At 35.8% G+C, this 18711-nt stretch overlaps 4 protein-coding genes and 2 long non-coding RNA genes across 10 annotated transcripts; 2 read left to right on the forward strand and 4 right to left on the reverse strand.

Moving 5' to 3' along the window:
- Positions 1–8: 8 nt before the first annotated feature.
- Positions 9–2983, forward strand: LOC149732812 (solute carrier family 2, facilitated glucose transporter member 7-like). Its single transcript, XM_089883076.1, has 5 exons — positions 9–424; positions 776–900; positions 1023–1744; positions 1805–2202; positions 2256–2983. The coding sequence occupies exons 1-5, from the start codon at positions 284–286 to the stop codon at positions 2379–2381; spliced, it is 1512 nt and encodes a 503-aa protein (XP_089739202.1). The 5' UTR covers positions 9–283; the 3' UTR covers positions 2382–2983.
- Positions 2740–6239, reverse strand: LOC149732813 (solute carrier family 2, facilitated glucose transporter member 7-like). Its single transcript, XM_089883083.1, has 10 exons — positions 5777–6239; positions 5545–5676; positions 4879–5146; positions 4696–4817; positions 4234–4404; positions 4075–4169; positions 3638–3809; positions 3241–3404; positions 3044–3188; positions 2740–2982 (listed from the first exon to the last, which is right to left on the reverse strand). Exons 1-10 carry the CDS (start codon positions 5789–5791, stop codon positions 2821–2823), a joined length of 1446 nt encoding a protein of 481 aa, XP_089739209.1. The 5' UTR covers positions 5792–6239; the 3' UTR covers positions 2740–2820.
- Positions 6240–6282: 43 nt separating this feature from the next.
- LOC149732814 (uncharacterized) lies at positions 6283–7975 on the forward strand. The gene is made up of 2 exons (XR_016385562.1): positions 6283–7291; positions 7345–7975. It is a non-coding gene; the product is annotated as an uncharacterized LOC149732814 (long non-coding RNA).
- Positions 6656–11036, reverse strand: LOC149732815 (solute carrier family 2, facilitated glucose transporter member 7-like). Of its 2 annotated transcripts, XM_089883077.1 has the most exons (10): positions 10760–11036; positions 10528–10659; positions 9863–10130; positions 9687–9808; positions 9225–9395; positions 9066–9160; positions 8628–8799; positions 8233–8396; positions 8036–8180; positions 6656–7974 (listed from the first exon to the last, which is right to left on the reverse strand). In XM_089883077.1, the coding sequence occupies exons 1-10, from the start codon at positions 10772–10774 to the stop codon at positions 7780–7782; spliced, it is 1479 nt and encodes a 492-aa protein (XP_089739203.1). In that variant the 5' UTR covers positions 10775–11036; the 3' UTR covers positions 6656–7779. The 2 variants fall into 2 exon arrangements, with proteins under 2 accessions (XP_089739203.1, XP_089739204.1); XM_089883078.1 differs by lacking the exon at positions 10760–11036 and having other exon boundaries at positions 9863–10045; positions 10528–10665.
- A 629-nt stretch (positions 11037–11665) lies between these two features.
- LOC149732816 (solute carrier family 2, facilitated glucose transporter member 7-like) lies at positions 11666–15951 on the reverse strand. 4 transcript variants are annotated; one of them, XM_089883080.1, is made up of 12 exons: positions 15794–15945; positions 15502–15699; positions 15387–15451; positions 15167–15298; positions 14513–14780; positions 14331–14452; positions 13839–14009; positions 13680–13774; positions 13243–13414; positions 12845–13008; positions 12650–12794; positions 11666–12588 (listed from the first exon to the last, which is right to left on the reverse strand). In XM_089883080.1, the coding sequence occupies exons 3-12, from the start codon at positions 15387–15389 to the stop codon at positions 12394–12396; spliced, it is 1467 nt and encodes a 488-aa protein (XP_089739206.1). In that variant the 5' UTR covers positions 15390–15451; positions 15502–15699; positions 15794–15945; the 3' UTR covers positions 11666–12393. The 4 variants fall into 4 exon arrangements, with proteins under 4 accessions (XP_089739206.1, XP_089739207.1, XP_089739205.1 ...); XM_089883081.1 differs by lacking the exon at positions 15502–15699 and having other exon boundaries at positions 15810–15951; XM_089883079.1 differs by having other exon boundaries at positions 15387–15699; positions 15810–15942.
- A 902-nt stretch (positions 15952–16853) lies between these two features.
- On the reverse strand, positions 16854–17912 carry LOC149732817 (uncharacterized). Its single transcript, XR_016385563.1, has 2 exons — positions 17871–17912; positions 16854–17490 (listed from the first exon to the last, which is right to left on the reverse strand). It is a non-coding gene; the product is annotated as an uncharacterized LOC149732817 (long non-coding RNA).
- Positions 17913–18711: the final 799 nt, after the last annotated feature.

Genomic DNA, 18711 nt, shown 5'->3' on the forward strand with positions numbered 1-18711 from the left:
TGATACATGGCAACTCGTAAGCACTTTTATTTGAAGGAAAAGCCACAGCCAGTGAAACATAATAGCAAGTGCAGTTTAATTAGCGCTTGCTATTTAAACGAGTGACTTTCATGGTTATAAATAAGGAAAGTTTAAGTAAACATAGTGTCTTGAAGGATTGCATGCTGTATGCTATATATATATTTTAGTTCATCAAAATAGGATTTTTCAGCCGCAGAATTTAAGTTATAAATCTACCAAGAAATAGGGTTGGTATAGTTCACGCAAACGGATTTCTATAAATATGAAGAGAATCAACTCGACGTACTGTATCATCGTCATCATCATAACTCAAATAACAGTCATGATTCCTATGGGATTAAACTTGACGTTACTTAATTCCGCAACGCCAGCTCTAAAGACGTTTATCAACCAAACACATAATGTATAGCCTACGTTTGTTTACATATTACAGTTTTACCTTTTTTAGATACAGACCTTAAAGGGTCTCAGAATATATTGTGTAACATGCTTTGATCAAACATTGCTTAAATATATATATAGTAGGGGGGAAGAAGGGACACTTTTAGCACATAATATCCAAATATCCTGATCGTGTTTTGAACGATTAAAAACAGTCTAATGGAGTCGTAAGGATAAGGTTACATAACTCTTTGAACGTTCTTTGTTTACTACAAAATTGGCCGAGAAAATAGAATAAAAGTTCGTCCCATCTTCCCCCACCCAACTTTACCAAATAAATCCCATATTTAAGTAAGCTTTTCATATAACGCAGGAAAGATACGGGCTACCTGCCACAGATGAATACCTTGAATTGATGATCGTTCTTGCTCAAACCATTCTTGTTATTGGTTCATTGGTTGGTTCGTTTCTTTACCACTGGGCAGTCACTATCTTTAGGTAGCTAAGCTAAACTGTATATTTTAAACGCGGTCGGGTAGAGCCTTTTCATGTTAGGTCGCTTTGTGAGTTTATAGATTTTACTTTAAAAGTCAGTCATGACGTATTTTTTTGCATTTCAGTCGAAAAACGAACGTTATTTTGGTGCAATTCGTTGGTGTGATCTCGGCCCTGGTCATGGGACCGGTAGCCAAGTTCGTAAAATCACACGAAGTTTTAATACTCGGCAGGTTCTTGAACGGTGTCTCCAGAGGCGTTGGTATGAGTTTGATTCCGCTTATCGTAGCTGAAACAACGAATAGAGAAATGTTACCTTTTTATCAAAGCCCGACTGGTTGTCTTATTCAAATTGGTGCAGCTTTAGGAAACGGTTTTGGTCATCCAGCCGTTTTGGGTGGTGTAAATACTTGGCCCTATTTAATGTTAACTGCCGGTATGTTCCAATTTCTGTATCTTTGTGTTGCTGCATGGATGCCACAGACACCGCCCTATCTCATTCTCAAGCAGGACTTGCCAAAGGAAAGATTGGATCATGAGAATAACGAATACGCTGACCAAAATAGTGGCTCTTTAGCCCTCCTACGCAAGCTTCGGAACGGGAGTAATTCTTCAGTGTTGGAAGAACATCGAAGTATCTGTGCCGAAATTTGCGCCGATCTTTCTATTCAGAAAGCGACAGTGTGTGAAATGATTTCAATGTCATTGTACAGAAAACAACTCATTGCAGCAACAGTAACCTTTGGAGCACTTCAGATGACAGGGATGCAGGGTGTATTTCAATACTCAAACAATATATTCATAGCTGCCGGTGTTAAAGAAGAAGATTCGGCTTTTATTTCAATTGGTAAAAAATTAAACGTTACTTAATTGCCCGAGTGCATTACATGTAACTATTTTTATGCAGGCATGTTTGTAGCAATGGCATTTACAACAGCTGTTTCGATAAAACTTCTTCAGAGATTCGGAAGTCGTAAAATGTTAATGGTTGGCAACCCCATCGCTTCGTGTAGTAATATTCTTCTGGTAATATCGACCGTAAAAAGTGCTACGGTACCTGGAATGGCATACGTTAGCGTGGCAGCGGTCATCATCTTCATAGTGGGTGTAGCAAGCGGTCCTATGCTTAGCATGGCTTCCTTGCCTGCGGAGTTAACCACACAAATAACACGACCAACAGCATTATGGGTAAGCGGAATCCTCTTTTGGAGTTGGGGTGTTATAGTGGCCTTTGTGTTCCCGTATACTATTGCAGCGTGGGGAGGCTTCGCATATCTGCCCTTTGCTGTTTTTGGACTGGCTACGGTAAGAATTTAGGGTTACATTGTTATTAATTCACCTTAATGCACTGTTTTTAGGTTGCATACGTGTATTATTTAGTTCCCAACACTCATCGGAAATCGGTTTCTGAGATTCAACTTAAATTCAAAAGCCGTGGAAACAGCACAAACGAACTTACCATTGTCAATACAAACGCAATGTAACATTTTTTACAATGACATTTTTTGTATTATTTCACGTAAAGTTTTTGATTGCGTTAACATGCTGGAAAAAAATGAATCCAAGTATTTCTGTTAATTGGCAAGGTTTTGGGCATTATGATACAAAATAGAGTAAACGAATAAATGGAACTTACTTTATCCTCGCGTGGCCAGAAAACGGCAGTCGTTATAACAGAGATGTTCAAACACGTCGTGCCAGCTTACGATTTACAATGTATATTACTTCGAGGGTGATTATTTTTTTGTTGATTTTTTCATTTTTTATGTGTGGCTGATAATTTGGACAACCCATAAGTGAGCACTGAGTTGGAGCAATTGCCGTAAGTGTTTTGCTAAAGGACACATACGCCCACAGTGGTAGCAACGACGAGCCTTGAATCCATTACCTCTGGGTTCGAGGCAGGCATGCTAACCAACTGTGCTATGGTGCTAAACAATCAGAAATAAAAAACCCTTGAGAAAATTGAGTTTGAATATCTTCGGATCTTTTTCCTCTGGTATCAGGTAAGCAAAATATGATGTATAAAAGCATCAGCACTGTCCATACTAACCATGGAGTCATAGCATATGCACGGTAGCCCAACTGTAGATGTGCATTAAGGTTATACATTTCTACATAGTGTTAAACAATAAAATCATCTTACCAACAAATACGGCGGAACGAAGGCACCTATCCAGGTAAATATCCAAAATGAAACAGCAGCATAACCATACATGGCAGTCCTGTTTTCATCTGTTGTTATCTCCCCCAAAACAGCAAAAACCGATCCATTTATACCAGCTGACCACCTAAAAACTTGTGTTAGGGTTCAATGCAACACTAGAGTTTTTAATTTCTTACGCAGCAAGGTATATGAATATAGAAACCACAGCCAGAGTTGGCATCACAGTTGGTGCCAGGTGTGTCAAAGCTTGTGAAATAGTAAACAAAACTTGCGAAAAGATCAGAACAATTGTGCCAACAAATAGAACTCTATACCCCCCAAATTTATTCACGAGCATAGTCTGGAATATGAATTAATTTGGTTAAAACAACTGTTAAGAGATTATGAAGTAAAGTTTATGTTGCGCTAATTAGTATTTTTTAATAATAAAACATTGTCTAATTGCCTAAACACTTTGTAATATTTTTTAATTTTTTTTTTACAATAAGAAATAAACGGACATAGAAAAAAATTAATCTTTTAACAGTGAACACACACATTTGCATTAGTCCAAAACTCAAAAAAAGAACTTACACAAACCACAGAAGAGAGAACCATCAAAGAATATGCGCCAATGTTTATAAATATCATGTTGCCTTTACTGATTCCAACATTGATAAAAATAACAGAAGAGTAAAGTAAGATTGTGTCAATACCACCCATCACAATGTTGCAAAGCAAAATGTTGACTGCTATAAACTGGTTCCTGCGATTTTAATTAAGCCTTGAATCAAAATTCTTCGGAAAAAAGGATATTGCGTAGTATTTGATGACTCTAAGCTACATAATTATAAATTGCCAACAAACATTGATATAATTTAACAAAACACTTTTACAAACTATATATTATTTGCAATAAAGGTGTTCTATTAATACAGCAAAATGCTGTTATATTACACCTGGTTTAAACTTTGTGTCCTACATACATAAAGCATGAACTAGTTTTTAAAGTAACAAAACAATACACTAACCTGAACTGCTTTATGCTTAATATCTCGATGATTCCTATTTTCCTAGTTAATTCAATATCTGGCTGAAGCAATTCGTATTCTTGATGAATAAGTTCCTTAAAAAAATTTATTACTCGATTTAGAAAATAAAGGTTAATTGTAATTCTAATGCTAACAAACCTTAGAGCCATTTCTTAATGTTCGTAACACATTTAAAGCTTCCTGTTTTCCTAATCTATGAAGAACATCATAAGGTATATCCGGCAAGAACAGACTTGTAATGAGGTAAACTATAGAAGGTAAGGCTCCGATTGAAAACGCAACTGGCCACAAAGTTAATGATCCCAGTACCTTAAAAGAAAAGACAAATTTAAATGAATAAATATAACATAATTTTTATTTCGTATGGCGGGTATTGACAGTCATTTTTATCCCACATATTTTTTAGTACGGCTAGAAATTTAGACAACCCATAATCGTAATTGCCAAAACATACATATGCCCATAATAGTGGCAGCATCGAACCTTGAACCTGTATCCTCTGTTCTGGAGGCGGGAGCTCCACTAACTGTTCCCCTACACCCCAATTAATAATAAAGCACTGGCATAGACGATACAGGTAAGCTTATAAATATTAAATACCTTGTCATTTCCCATAATAACAGCAAAGAGGATTCCACAACAGCTGGAAACACTAATTATTGATTGCCAAAAGTTTTGCATTTGTTTAATACTGGTTTCAGAAACCATTAAACTGGGCAGGTCTGCAAAAAAATCCTGTAATGACTTATCTTTTACAATGCTTGTGAGTTGTGAATCACTTACTGAAACTAAGTCCGAAACATATTCCTCCAACAAATCTTCCCATGATAAAAACTTCATATGATTCTGTGATTTTCCCAACCCCAGCAATTAGTATGACACTCAGTATATTAATTACATGAGCAAGTTGCATTAGCCTTTTTCTACTTGTAATTTTCAGTATGAACTGCATCCCCAAACCACCAACTAAGCCACCAATTATAAAGAAAGATGAGGTAAGTGAAAGATACACTGTCCATGTAGATTTAGACATAGCCACACCATTCCGTTCCTAAATATTACACCAAGGTGATCAATATAAACCTGTTACCATAAAACGATAATGAAACTGTGATTTCCTAAAGTTTTAAAAAATGATCATATACAAACTATTAATTTAAAACGGTTTTCACAGATTTTAAAAAAATCTTTATAGTATGGCATGGGGTGGGGTCAGATGAGACATGTTCTCATTCTCTTTGCTCGTCCCATTTGGTAGTAAACTAAAGAAGATATATCAACGGCAGGACCAATATAAATACAAAATAGGTATAATAATTAATAATATGATAAAAATGGTCAACTGTGACCTAAATCCCAAGTTCCCTAACGTACCTCACCCATAAATAAATCTCTAATCCTTTATTTTAATTATAAATAATCTAAATATTGCATAAGTTAAGCACTTACCATGTAAGTTTCATTATATATTGTTCTGATTATTGAATTCAAGGGGTTGACTAAAACAAAGAGATATGATGAAGCAAACATGAGCATTGTCCCATGCATAAGTAAAGAAACATTGGCGCGACTTGAGTTTTCCTAAATTGAGTAAACAAAGGAATTTATTAGAGATATATTTTTCGATTTACACTACACAAAATTCGGTTTCAATTTCATTCACACAAAATGAAATACAAACCGTGTTTTTAAACATTTCCAATCGTAGTTTGACTGTAGTAACACTGTTCCTCGATTTTTCACTTTTCCTAGTACACAAAGTACAGAAGCACAAAGTCTAAGACTCTAAGGTTACCGGTACATGCATGCCTTTTTCTTCACAGTAACCAAGCTGCAAGTACTCCATCTTATTTACCATATGTAACGACTCTGGCACTGGCGGCGGCATCCGGTGCTTTTTCCTTAAAGAGTAACCAAGCTACAAATTTTGAATCTCATTTATCATATTGATTCATATATAACGCCTCTGACACTCTGGCAGCAACACGTCATTGGCAATCTCTTGTTTATGTATCTCTGGTCAAACAATACAATAAATGCATAATTCCAGCAAATAATTACCCATAAAGTTACATACGTCATACGTGGTAACGAGGTGTGTGGAACCATGGTATACTGACTATGGTGGAACAAAACACTTGCAGTCTGACGACTGCCGTTGCCCGCGACGCGAGGATAAATATTTACTCAGAAGGTGCGTGCAATGGCATTTACAACAGCTGTTTCGATAAAACTTTCTCAGAGATTCGGAAGTCGTAAAATGTTAATGGTTGGCATTTCCATCGCTTCGTGTGGTAATATTCTTCTGGTAATATCGACTGTAAAAAGTGCTACGGTACCTGGAATCGTGGAATGGCATACATTAACGTGGCAGCGGTCACCATCTTTATAGTGGGAGTTAACCACACAAATAACGCGACCAACAGCTTTATGGATAAGCGGAATCCTCTTTTACCGGCGCCGTGGCGTAGTGGTTAGCGCGCCTGCCTCTTACCCAGAGGTAATGGGTTCAAGGCTCGTCGCTGCTACCATTGTGAATGTATGAATGAATGTAACTTACTTTATCCTCGCGTGGCTGGAAAACGACAGTCGTTATCACACGGGTTTAACACCTCGTGCCAGCTTACGAGTTACCATGTATGTTACTTTGTGGGTGATTATTTTTTTGGGATTTTTTTCATTTTTTTTATGTATGGCTGATAATTTGGACAACCCATTAGTGGCCACTGGGTTGGAGCAATTGCCGTTAAGTGTCTTGCCCAAGGACACATACGCCCACAATGGTAGCAGCGACGAGCCTTGAACCCATTACCTAATGGTTACAAGCAGGCACGCTAACCACTACGCCACGGCGCCGGATCAATTGTGGGCGTATGTGTCCTTGAGCAAGACACTTAACGGCAATTGCTCCAACCCAGTGGTCACTAATGGGTTGTCCAAATTATCAGCCATACATAAAAATGAAAAAAAAAAAAATCACCCACAAAGTAACATACTTGGTAACTCGTAAGCTGGCGCGAGGTGCACACCCGTGTTATAACGACTGTCGTTTTCCGGCCACGCGAGGATAAAGTAAGTTACATTCATACATTCTTTTGGAGTTAGGGTATTATGGTGGCCTTCGTGGTCCCGTATACTATTGCAGCGTGGGGAGGCCTCGCATATCTGCCCTTTTGCCATTTTTGGACTGGCTATGGTAAGGATTTAGGGTTACATTGTTATTAATTCACCTTAATGCACTGCTTTTAGGCTGCATACGTGTATTATTTCCTTCCCGACACTCATCGGAAATCGGTTTCTGAGATTCAACTGCAATTCAAAAGCCGTGGAGATAGAACAAACGAACTTACAATTACCAATTCAAAGGCTACGTAGTATTTTTCTTATAGAACATTTTCTGTATTATGGCACGCCAATATTTTAATTGTGTTAACATGACTGAAAATGAATCGAAGAAGTTGTGTTAATATTTGAGGGACTATGATACAAAGTAAAAGCAATGCATAGCAAAGAGTATGTGTAGCAAACTGATGAATTAAAAAAAGTATGAAGTAAACACTAAATTGCTTCGCGAAAATGAGGTTTGTAGTATAGATTAATGAAAACACATAAAAAGATTTTGAAGTAGTATTGGCTTAAAACGTTGCACCTTACTGCATACTTTAAATTTGTAAGCTCTACCAGTTAAACCACAACTTCATCCACCTGGTTCTGGACCCTCAATTTATTACAAATAGTTTTGAAAAATCCTTGAGAAAATTGAGTTTGAATATCTTCGGATCTTTTTCCTCTGGTATCAGGTAAGCAAAATATGATGTATAAAAGCATCAGCACTGTCCATACTAACCATGGAGTCATAGCATATGCACGGTAGCCCAACTGTAGATGTGCATTAAGGTTATACATTTCTACATAGTGTTAAACAATAAAATCATCTTACCAACAAATACGGCGGAACGAAAGCACCTATCCAGGTAAATATCCAAAATGAAACAGCAGCATAACCATACATGGCAGTCCTGTTTTTATCTGTTGTTATCTCCCCCAAAACAGCAAAAACCGATCCATTTATACCAGCTGACCACCTAAAAACTTGTGTTAGGGTTCAATGCAACACTAGAGTTTTTAATTTCTTACGCAGCAAGGTATATGAATATAGAAACCACAGCCAGAGTTGGCATCACAGTTGGTGCCAGGTGTGTCAAAGCTTGTGAAATAGTAAACAAAACTTGCGAAAAGATCAGAACAATTGTGCCAACAAATAGAACTCTATACCCCCCAAATTTATTCACGAGCATAGTCTGGAATATGAATTAATTTGGTTAAAACAACTGTTAAGAGATTATGAAGTAAAGTTTATGTTGCGCTAATGAGTATTTTTTAATAATAAAACATTGTCTAATTGCCTAAACACTTAGTAATATTTTTTTTTTTTTTTTACAATAAGAAATAAACGGACATAGAAAAAAATAATCTTTTAACAGTGAACACACACATTTGCATTAGTCCAAAACTCCAAAAAAGGAACTTACACAAACCACAGAAGAGAGAACCATCAAAGAATATGCGCCAATGTTTATAAATATCATGTTGCCTTCACTGATTCCAACATTGATAAAAATAACAGAAGAGTAAAGTAAGATTGTGTCAATACCACCCATCACAATGTTGCAAAGCAAAATGTTGACTGCTAGAAACTGGTTCCTATGATATTAATTATGCCTTAAATCAAAATTCTTAGGAAAAAAAAGATATTGCATAGTATTTGATGACTCTAAGCTACATAATTATAAATTGCCAACAAACATTGATATAATTTAACAAAACACTTTTACAAACTATATATTATTTGCAATAAAGGTGTTCTATTAATACAGCAAAATGCTGTTATATAACACCTGGTTTAAACTTTGTGTCCTACATACATAAAGCATGAACTAGTTTTTAAAGTAACAAAACAATACACTAACCTGTACTGCTTTATGCTTAATATCTCGATGATTCCTATTTTCGTAGTTAATTCAATATCTGGCTGAAGCAATTCGTATTCTTGATGAATAAGTTCCTAAAAAAAATTTATTACTCGATTTAGAAAATAAAGGTTAATTGTAATTCTAATGCTAACAAACCTTAGAGCCATTTCTTAATGTTCGTAACACATTTAAAGCTTCCTGTTTTCCTAATCTATGAAGAACATCATAAGGTATATCCGGTAAGAACAGACTTGTAATGAGGTAAACTATAGAAGGTAGGGCTCCGATTGAAAACGCAACTGGCCACAAAGTTAATGATCCCAGTACCTTAAAAGAAAAGACAAATTTAAATGAATAAATATAACATAATTTTTATTTCGTATGGCGGGTATTGACAGTCATTTTTATCCCACATATTTTTTAGTACGGCTAAAAATTTAGACAACCCATAATCGTAATTGCCAAAACATACATATGCCCATAATAGTGGCAGCATCGAACCTTGAACCTGTATCCTCTGTTCTGGAGGCGGGAGCTCCACTAACTGTTCCCCTACACCCCAATTAATAATAAAGCACTGGCATAGACGATACAGGTAAGCTTATAAATATTAAATACCTTGTCATTTCCCATAATAACAGCAAAGAGGATTCCACAACAGCTGGAAACACTAATTATTGATTGCCAAAAGTTTTGCATTTGTTTAATACTGGTTTCAGAAACCATTAAACTGGGCAGGTCTGCAAAAACATCATGTAATGACTTATCTTTTACAATGCTTGTGAATCACTTACTGAAACTAAGTCCGAAACATATTCCTCCAACAAATCTTCCCATGATAAAAACTTCATATGATTTTGTGATTTTCCCAACCCCAGCTATTAGTATGACACTTAGTATATTAATTACATGAGCCAGTTGCATTAGCCTTTTTCTACTTGTAATTTTCAGTATGAACTGCATCCCCAAACCACCAACTAAGCCACCAATTATAAAGAAAGATGAGGTAAGTGAAAGATAGACTGTCCAGGTAGATTTGGACATAGCCACACCATTCCGTTCCTAAATTTTATGTCAAGGTGATCAATATAAACCTGTTACCATAAAACGATAATGAAACTGCGATTTCCTAAAGTTTTAAAAGATGATCATATACAAACTATTAATTTAAAAACGGTTTACACAGATTTTAAAAAAATCTTTATAGTATGGCATGGGGTGGGGTCAGATGAGACATGTTCTCATTCTTTGCTCGTCCCATTTGGTAGTAAAATAAAGAAGATATATCAACGGCAGGACCAATATAAATACAAAATAGGTATAATAATTAATAATATGATAAAAATGGTCAACTGTGACCTAAATCCCAAGTTCCCTAACGTACCTCACCCATAAATAAATCTCTAATCCTTTATTTTAATTATAAATAATCTAAATATTGCATAAGTTAAGCACTTACCATGTAAGTTTCATTATATATTGTTCTGATTATTGAATTCAAGGGGTTGACTAAAACAAAGAGATATGATGAAGCAAACATGAGCATTGTCCCATGCATAAGTAAAGAAACATTGGCGCGACTTGAGTTTTCCTAAATTGAGTAAACAAAGGAATTTATTAGAGATATATTTTTCGATTTACACTACACAAAATTCGGTTTCAATTTCATTCACACAAAATGAAATACAAACCGTGTTTTTAAACATTTCCAATCGTAGTTTCACTGTAGTAACACTGTTCCTCGATTTTTCACTTTTCCAAGTACACAAAGTACAGAAGCACAAAGTCTAAGACTCTAAGGTTACCGGTACATGCATGCCTTTTTCTTCACTGTAACCAAGCTGCAAGTACTCCATCTTATTTACCATATGTAACGACTCTGGCACTGGCGGCAGCATCCGGTGCTTTTTCCTTAAAGAGTAACCAAGCTACAAATTTTGAATCTCATTTATCATGTTGACTCATATATAACGCCTCTGACACTCTGGCGGCAGCATCCGGTACTTCTTTCTTTAAGAGTAACCAAGCTACAAATTTTGAATCTCATTTATCATATTGATTCATATATAACGCCTCTGACACTCTGGCGGCAACACGTCATTGGCAATCTCTTGTTTATGTATCTCTGGTCAAACAATACAATAAATGCATAATTCCAGCAAATAATTACCTATAAAGTTACATACGTCATACGTGGTAACGAGGTGTGTGGAACCATGGTATACTGACTATGGTGGAACAAAACACTTGCAGTCTGACGACTGTCGTTGCCCGCGACCAGAGGATAAATATTTACTCAGAAGGTGCGTGCAATGGCATTTACAACAGCTGTTTCGATAAAACTTCTTCAGAGATTCGGAAGTCGTAAAATGTTAATGGTTGGCAACTCCATCGCTTCGTGTGGTAATATTCTTCTGGTAATATCGACTGTAAAAAGTGCTACGGTACCTGGAATGGCATACGTTAACGTGGCAGCGGTCACCATCTTTATAGTGGGAGTTAACCACACAAATAACGCGACTAACAGCTTTATGGGTAAGCGGAATCCTCTTTTGGAGTTGAATGAATGTAACTTACTTTATTCTCGCGTGGCCGGAAAACGACAGTCGTTATAACACGGGTGTGCACCTCGCGCCAGCTTACGAGTTACCAAGTATGTTACTTTGTGGGTGATTATTTTTTTTCATTTTTATGTATGGCTAATAATTTGGACAACCCATTAGTGACCACTTGGTTGGAGCAATTGCCGTTAAGTGTCTTGCTCAAGGACACATACGCCCACAATGGTAGCAGCGACGAGCCTTGAACCCATTACCTCTGGGTTAGAGGCAGGCGCGGTAACCACTACGCCATGGCGCCGTGTCAATTCACCTTAATGCACTGCTTTTAGGTTGCATACGTGTATTATTTCGTTCTTGACACTCATCGGAAATCGGTTTCTGAGATTCAACTGCAATTCAAAAGCCGTGGAGATAGAACAAACTAACTTACAATTACCAATTCAAAGGCTACGTAGTATTTTTCTTATAGAACATTTTCTGTATTATGGCACGCCAATATTTTAATTGTGTTAACATGACTGAAAATGAATCGAAGAAGTTGTGTTAATATTTGAGGGACTATGATACAAAGTAACAGCAATGCATAGCAAAGAGTATGTGCAGCAAACTGATGATTTAAAAAAAGTATGAAGTAAACACTAAATTGCTTCGCGAAAATGAGGTTTGTAGTATAGATTAATGAAAACACATAAAAAGATTTTGAAGTAGTATTGGCTTAAAACGTTGCACCTTACTGCATACTTTAAATTTGTAAGCTCTACCAGTTAAAACACAACTTCATCCACCTGGTTCTGGACCCTCAATTTATTACAAATAGTTTTGAAAAATCCTTGAGAAAATTGAGTTTGAATATCTTCGGATCTTTTTCCTCTGGTATCAGGTAAGCAAAATATGATGTATAAAAGCATCAGCACTGTCCATACTAACCATGGAGTCATAGCATATGCACGGTAGCCCAACTGTAGATGTGCATTAAGGTTATACATTTCTACATAGTGTTAAACAATAAAATCATCTTACCAACAAATACGGCGGAACGAAAGCACCTATCCAGGTAAATATCCAAAATGAAACAGCAGCATAACCATACATGGCAGTCCTGTTTTTATCTGTTGTTATCTCCCCCAAAACAGCAAAAACCGATCCATTTATACCAGCTGACCACCTAAAAACTTGTGTTAGGGTTCAATGCAACACGAGTTTTTAATTTCTTACGCAGCAAGGTATATGAATATAGAAACCACAGCCAGAATTGGCATCACAGTTGGTGCCAGGTATGTCAAAGCTTGTGAAATAGTAAACAAAACTTGCGAAAAGATCAGAACAATTGTGCCAACAAATAGAACTCTATACCCCCCAAATTTATTCAAGAGCATAGTCTGGAATATGAAGTAATTTGGTTAAAACAACTGTTAAGAGATTATGAAGTAAAGTTTATGTTGCGCTAATGAGTATTTTTTAATAATAAAACATTGTCTAATTGCCTAAACACTTTGTAATATTTTTTAATTTTTTTTTTACAATAAGAAATAAACGGACATAGAAAAAAATTAATCTTTTAACAGTGAACACACACATTTGCATTAGTCCAAAACTCCAAAAAAGGAACTTACACAAACCACAGAAGAGAAAACCATCAAAGAATATGCGCCAATGTTTATAAATATCATGTTGCCTTTACTGATTCCAACATTGATAAAAATAACAGAAGAGTAAAGTAAGATTGTGTCAATACCACCCATCACAATGTTGCAAAGCAAAATGTTGACTGCTATAAACTGGTTCCTGCGATTTTAATTAAGCCTTGAATCAAAATTCTTAGGAAAAAAAGATATTGCGTAGTATTTGATGACTCTAAGCTACATAATTATAAATTGCCAACAAATATTGATATAATTTAACAAAACACTTTTACAAACTATATATTATTTGCAATAAAGGTGTTCTATTAATACAGCAAAAGCCTGTTATATTACACCTGGTTTAAACTTTGTGTCCAACAAACTTAAGGCAAGAACTAGTTTTTAAAGTAACAAAACAATACACTAACCTGAACTGCTTTATGCTTAATATCTCAATGATTCCTGTTTTCCTAGTTAATTCAATATCTGGCTGAAGCAATTCGTATTCTTGATGAATAAGTTCCTAAAAAAAAATTATTACTCCATTTAGAAAATAAAGGTTAATTGTAATTCGAATGCTAACAAACCTTAGAGCCATTTCTTAATGTTCGTAACACATTTAAAGCTTCCTGTTTTCCTAATCTATGAAGAACATCATAAGGTGTATTCGGTAAGAACAGACTTGTAATGAGGTAAACTATAGAAGGTAGGGCTCCGATTGAAAACGCAACTGGCCACAAAGTTAATGATCCCAGTACCTTAAAAGAAAAGATATATTTAAATGAATAAATATAACATTATTTTTTGTTTTGCATAGTGGGGTATTGAAGGTCATTTTTTATCACAAATATTTTTAGTATGGCTGAAATCTTGGACAACTCCTAAGGAATTAATTGCCTAAACAAATATATGTCTATAATAGTAGCAGCATTGAACCTCGAACCTGTATTCTCTGGTCTACGTCAGGAGGCGAGGACTCTACTAACTGCTATGTGGCCCCTAATTAGGCATAGACAATACAGTTAAGCTTATAAATACTAAATAGTAAATACCTTACCTTGTCATGTCCTAATAAATACCTTGTCATGTCCTATAATAACAGCAAAGAGAATTCCACAACAGCTAGAAACACTAATTATTGATTGCCAAAAGTTTTGCTTTTGTTTAATACTGGTTTCAGAAACCATTAAACTGGGCAGGTCTGCAAAAAGTTAAAGTAATGACAATGACTTATCTTTTACAATGCCTGTGAATCACTTACTGAAACTAAGTCCGAAACATATTCCTCCAACAAATCTTCCCACGATAAAAACTTCATATGATTCTGTGATTTTCCCAACCCCAGCAATTAGTATGACACTCAGTATATTAATTACATGGGCCAGTTGCATTAGCCTTTTTCTACTTGTAATTTTCAGTATGAACTGCATCCCCAAACCACCAACTAAGCCACCAATTATAAAGAAAGATGAGGTAAGTGAAAGATAGACTGCCCATGTAGATTTAGACATAGCCACACCATTCCGTTCCTAAATATTACACCAAGGTGATCAACAAGTTACCATAACACGATCATGAAGCTAATTTTCCTAAAGTTTTAAAAAATGATCATATACAAACTATTAATTTATAACAGGTTCCACAGATTTCTAAAAAATCATTAGAGTATGGGACTATGGGGTGGGGTCAGATGAGACATGCCCCATTCTCTTTTCTCTTTCCATTTGGTAATAAACAAAGATGTAAATCGATGGCGGGGTCAATATAAATACAAAATAGGTTAAAGTAATACTATGATAAAAATGGTCAACTGTGACCTAAATCCTAGATAACCTAGCATGACTCACTCGTATAGAATCTTTAATCCTTTTAGTAGTTAAATTATAAATCTAAACAGTGCAAGTTAAGCACTTACCATGTAAGTTCCATTATATATTGTTCTGATTATTGAATTCAAGGGGTTGACTAAAACAAAGAGATATGATGAAGCAAACATGAGCATTGTCCCATGCATAAGTAAAGAAACATTGGCGCGATTTGAGTTTTCCTAAAATTGAGTAAACAAAGAAATTTATTAGAGATAATTTTTTTTATTCTTGCTACATTAAAGTTGGATGAAATACAGTAATACAAACCATGTTTTTTTACGTTTCCAATTGCAGTTTCCTGTAGTAACACTGTTTCCGGAAATTTCACTTTTCTACGTACACAAAGTAAGTACAAAGTCTAAGGTTAACGGTACATACATGCCTTTTTCTTAAGAGTAACCAAGCAGCAAGTACTGCACCTCATTTCTCATATATATATATAACACATCTGGTAGCAACATCCGGTGTCGCAAAAAGTTGGTTTTTTTTCCGAGAAGAATATAGTTTTACCGCCTACTGCGCATGTGCAGACACTACTCAACATTTCATCAGAAATCTTTTAATCTGGTTCGACACTTAACTGCAATTGCACCAACCCAGTGGTCAGTTATGGGTTGTCAAATTGTCAGTAAAAAATTACAAAAAAAAATAAAAAATTCATTAAAAATAATTACCTATAAAGTTGCATACCTCATAACTTGGGGGCACGAGGTGTGTGGAACCATAGTACACCGACTATGGTGGGACAGAACACCTGTAGTCTGGCGACTGTCGTTTCCCGCGGCGCGCAGACAGAGTCGTATAAACACCTATTACTTTTCTATGGCTCTGCGCGCGGATAAATATTTACTCGTAAGGTGTCGCTAACGAGAAATCGCTGTATTTTGGCTGGCGTCGTCTCCAGAAGAGCTATAGACCATAGAATACTGAACATAGAAAGCCGACCTCATTGTTGTTGCATTATGACGAAATTTTCGTTACGGTTGAATGACACTCATTCCTATAATTACGCTTAGTATTGGAACAATACGTCAATACGTGCATATAATATTAGATTAATCGGATTACATACAGAAATACTATGGCTCCTTCTCATTGTTCGGTTCCGGGTTGTTGCTACAGTCATAGCAGATCAAAAGTATTAAAAGAAAGTTGCAGGGCTCTTTTTTGTATAAGAAGACCCGAATTAGCCAAAGATAACGCTGAGCGTTGCCATCGAGAAACACTGACTAATTTCATCTTGTCAATGCGTGATGTGAAGGGGGGAGATGTGATTAACGAAATGTTGAAAAAAGAATCGTAAGTTTACGTTTATTTATTTTCTTGGTTAAACTAATGAAGTAAAAACAACCAGACTAATAAGTTTTGTCATAATCCTATTTAGGGCTGCCATATGTGAGAATCACTTTTTAGAAAGTGACATTATAGTGAAAGGTGTAAGAAAACAGCTTAAGATTGGTGCAAAACCAAGAAAAAATTTACCGAAGGTATCTGGACAATTTACTGGTTGTCCAAGAAAAGAGCCAGCAGTGCGTGAAGATCTACCACAAAAACTCAGATACAGTTGTGTAGCTGATTTACAGAAAGCAGCAAACAAACTGTCAGAAAAAGTGAAAGGTACAGGTTTATTTTATACATAACAAACAATCATTTCATTAAATCTGCAGTTAAAGTGTTATGGAATCTTTATTGTGTTTTTTTCTATAATATGTAATTATATTATGAATCACTAAATTTCAGAACATTGGATTTATTATGCCTGGAAGTCATTTTTTATTTTGGAATATAAAGAACAGGACACAATACTGCCTCGAATCCGGTAAATCAATACTTTGGTTGATTCTCTTTTTGAAATTATTTTTATTCTAATTGTATGTTTTTAGAATTGAATTTGATTCTAATGCTCACATCACTGCTGTAGCATTGTCTGGATGGAAAGTTTCCAATGCCATAAGTCTTTTGGGTAATGGTCAACTTGACACTTTGTACAATGTGCTATGTAAGTATTGTAAAAGCTAAATTTTAGAAGAATTTTGCTTATCACAACCTATGTTCTAGGTGAAGCAGAACGTCTGACCTTGTGCCAAGGCATTGAAAAACATATCAAGGGTTCTTTGGAACACCCACAGCTGGTATGGGATGGGAACAAAATTGAGACGTCAAATATAATTAGGTCATCTAAATGCAATATTATAGGTAATATGTGTGTACTTCTAAGATACAAGTTAAAGCAATCTCACTATGATTGTTTCTTCATTTGATTCTTTAGTGTCATCGCTTCGTGATGTTCCTGTATGTGTTGAGTGCTCAAAGTATGCAAATGTCCAAGATGTTCAAAGCCAAGTTGAAGTTGACAATCAAATACATGAAACTATTAAGGTTTGTGGTTAGGATTATTTTGTTCATTGATTCACTGGGTTTGTGTTTAGGTTGTCTATGGAGAAGAAGAAAAGAGTCTGAATAATTGGCACAAGATGTTTTACAAAAATCAAATCAGCAATGCATCACTGTCTATACATGCAAGGAGATATCATCCCGATGTAGTGCGTTGGGCACTTGAGTTATACTGTCGCTCTCCTGCTGCATATGAGCACATAAGAAGTAGCAAAGCTCTGGTGTTGCCATCAATATCCACTATAAAAAGTTACAGGTACAGATTTAACTTATTTTGCCATTCTAACATTTACTATAAAGAATAGTTTAACAAGGGGTGTGACGTGTGATAACTTATTTTCGGTAGAAATTGCATACCTCCAACATCTGGGATCAGTTCAATTGCATTGGCTGAAATTGAACGTGTGGCAAAAGATAATGAAGAGCTTATAGGTTACCTTACATTGGATGAGATGAAAAGTAAGTTGCTGCTGTAAGGTGTACTCCATGTGTATTATTGTCATGTATTTTTAGTACGAGAAAATGTTGTTATTCGCGATGGAATGTTGGTGGGATTTTCAGAGCTACAGCCACTTTCAGACAAACCTACTTTAGCAAGTCACATACTAGGTATTCTATGGCATTATACTAATATTTCAACAAATTCAATATGTAATTTTTTTAGTGTTTTATGTAAGAACTGTGAAGAGAGAAGTGTCTATTCCACTAGCTTGGTATCCTACAAATGTTACACCGGCATATCAGATGGCAATTATTTTTTGGGAGCTCTTGAATGAATGCGAAAAGCGGGGTCTACAGATCCATGCTGTTGTAGCTGATGGTATGTCAGTTAACAGACGCTTTTTTAAACTTGTTAGTGGAAGTTCCACAATTCCATTGGATCAGCCATTCACTGCTCCAAATCCTCATGCCCCAAGTCGACCGATTTTTCTCTGCTCGGATCCATCTCATTTGCTCAAAGTAAAGCATATTTTCAACTTATATGATTCAGTGTAGTTAGTTTTATCTTTACAGACCACAAGAAATTCTCTCTTGTCCTCGAAACCAGGTGGTACAAGGTATATGAACATGAGCGGCTTTGATGTACTGTGGACACATGTTATTGACCTGTATAAAGAAGATCAAGCTTCTGAGATTCTTTCAAAAAGTCTCCTTACATCAGAGCACATTCACCTCACCCCTTACTCAAAAGTAATCT

Source organism: Ciona robusta, chromosome 8 (assembly GCF_009617815.1).
Source record: "Ciona robusta chromosome 8, ASM961781v2".
NCBI classification, from domain to species: Eukaryota; Metazoa; Chordata; class Ascidiacea; order Phlebobranchia; family Cionidae; genus Ciona; species Ciona robusta.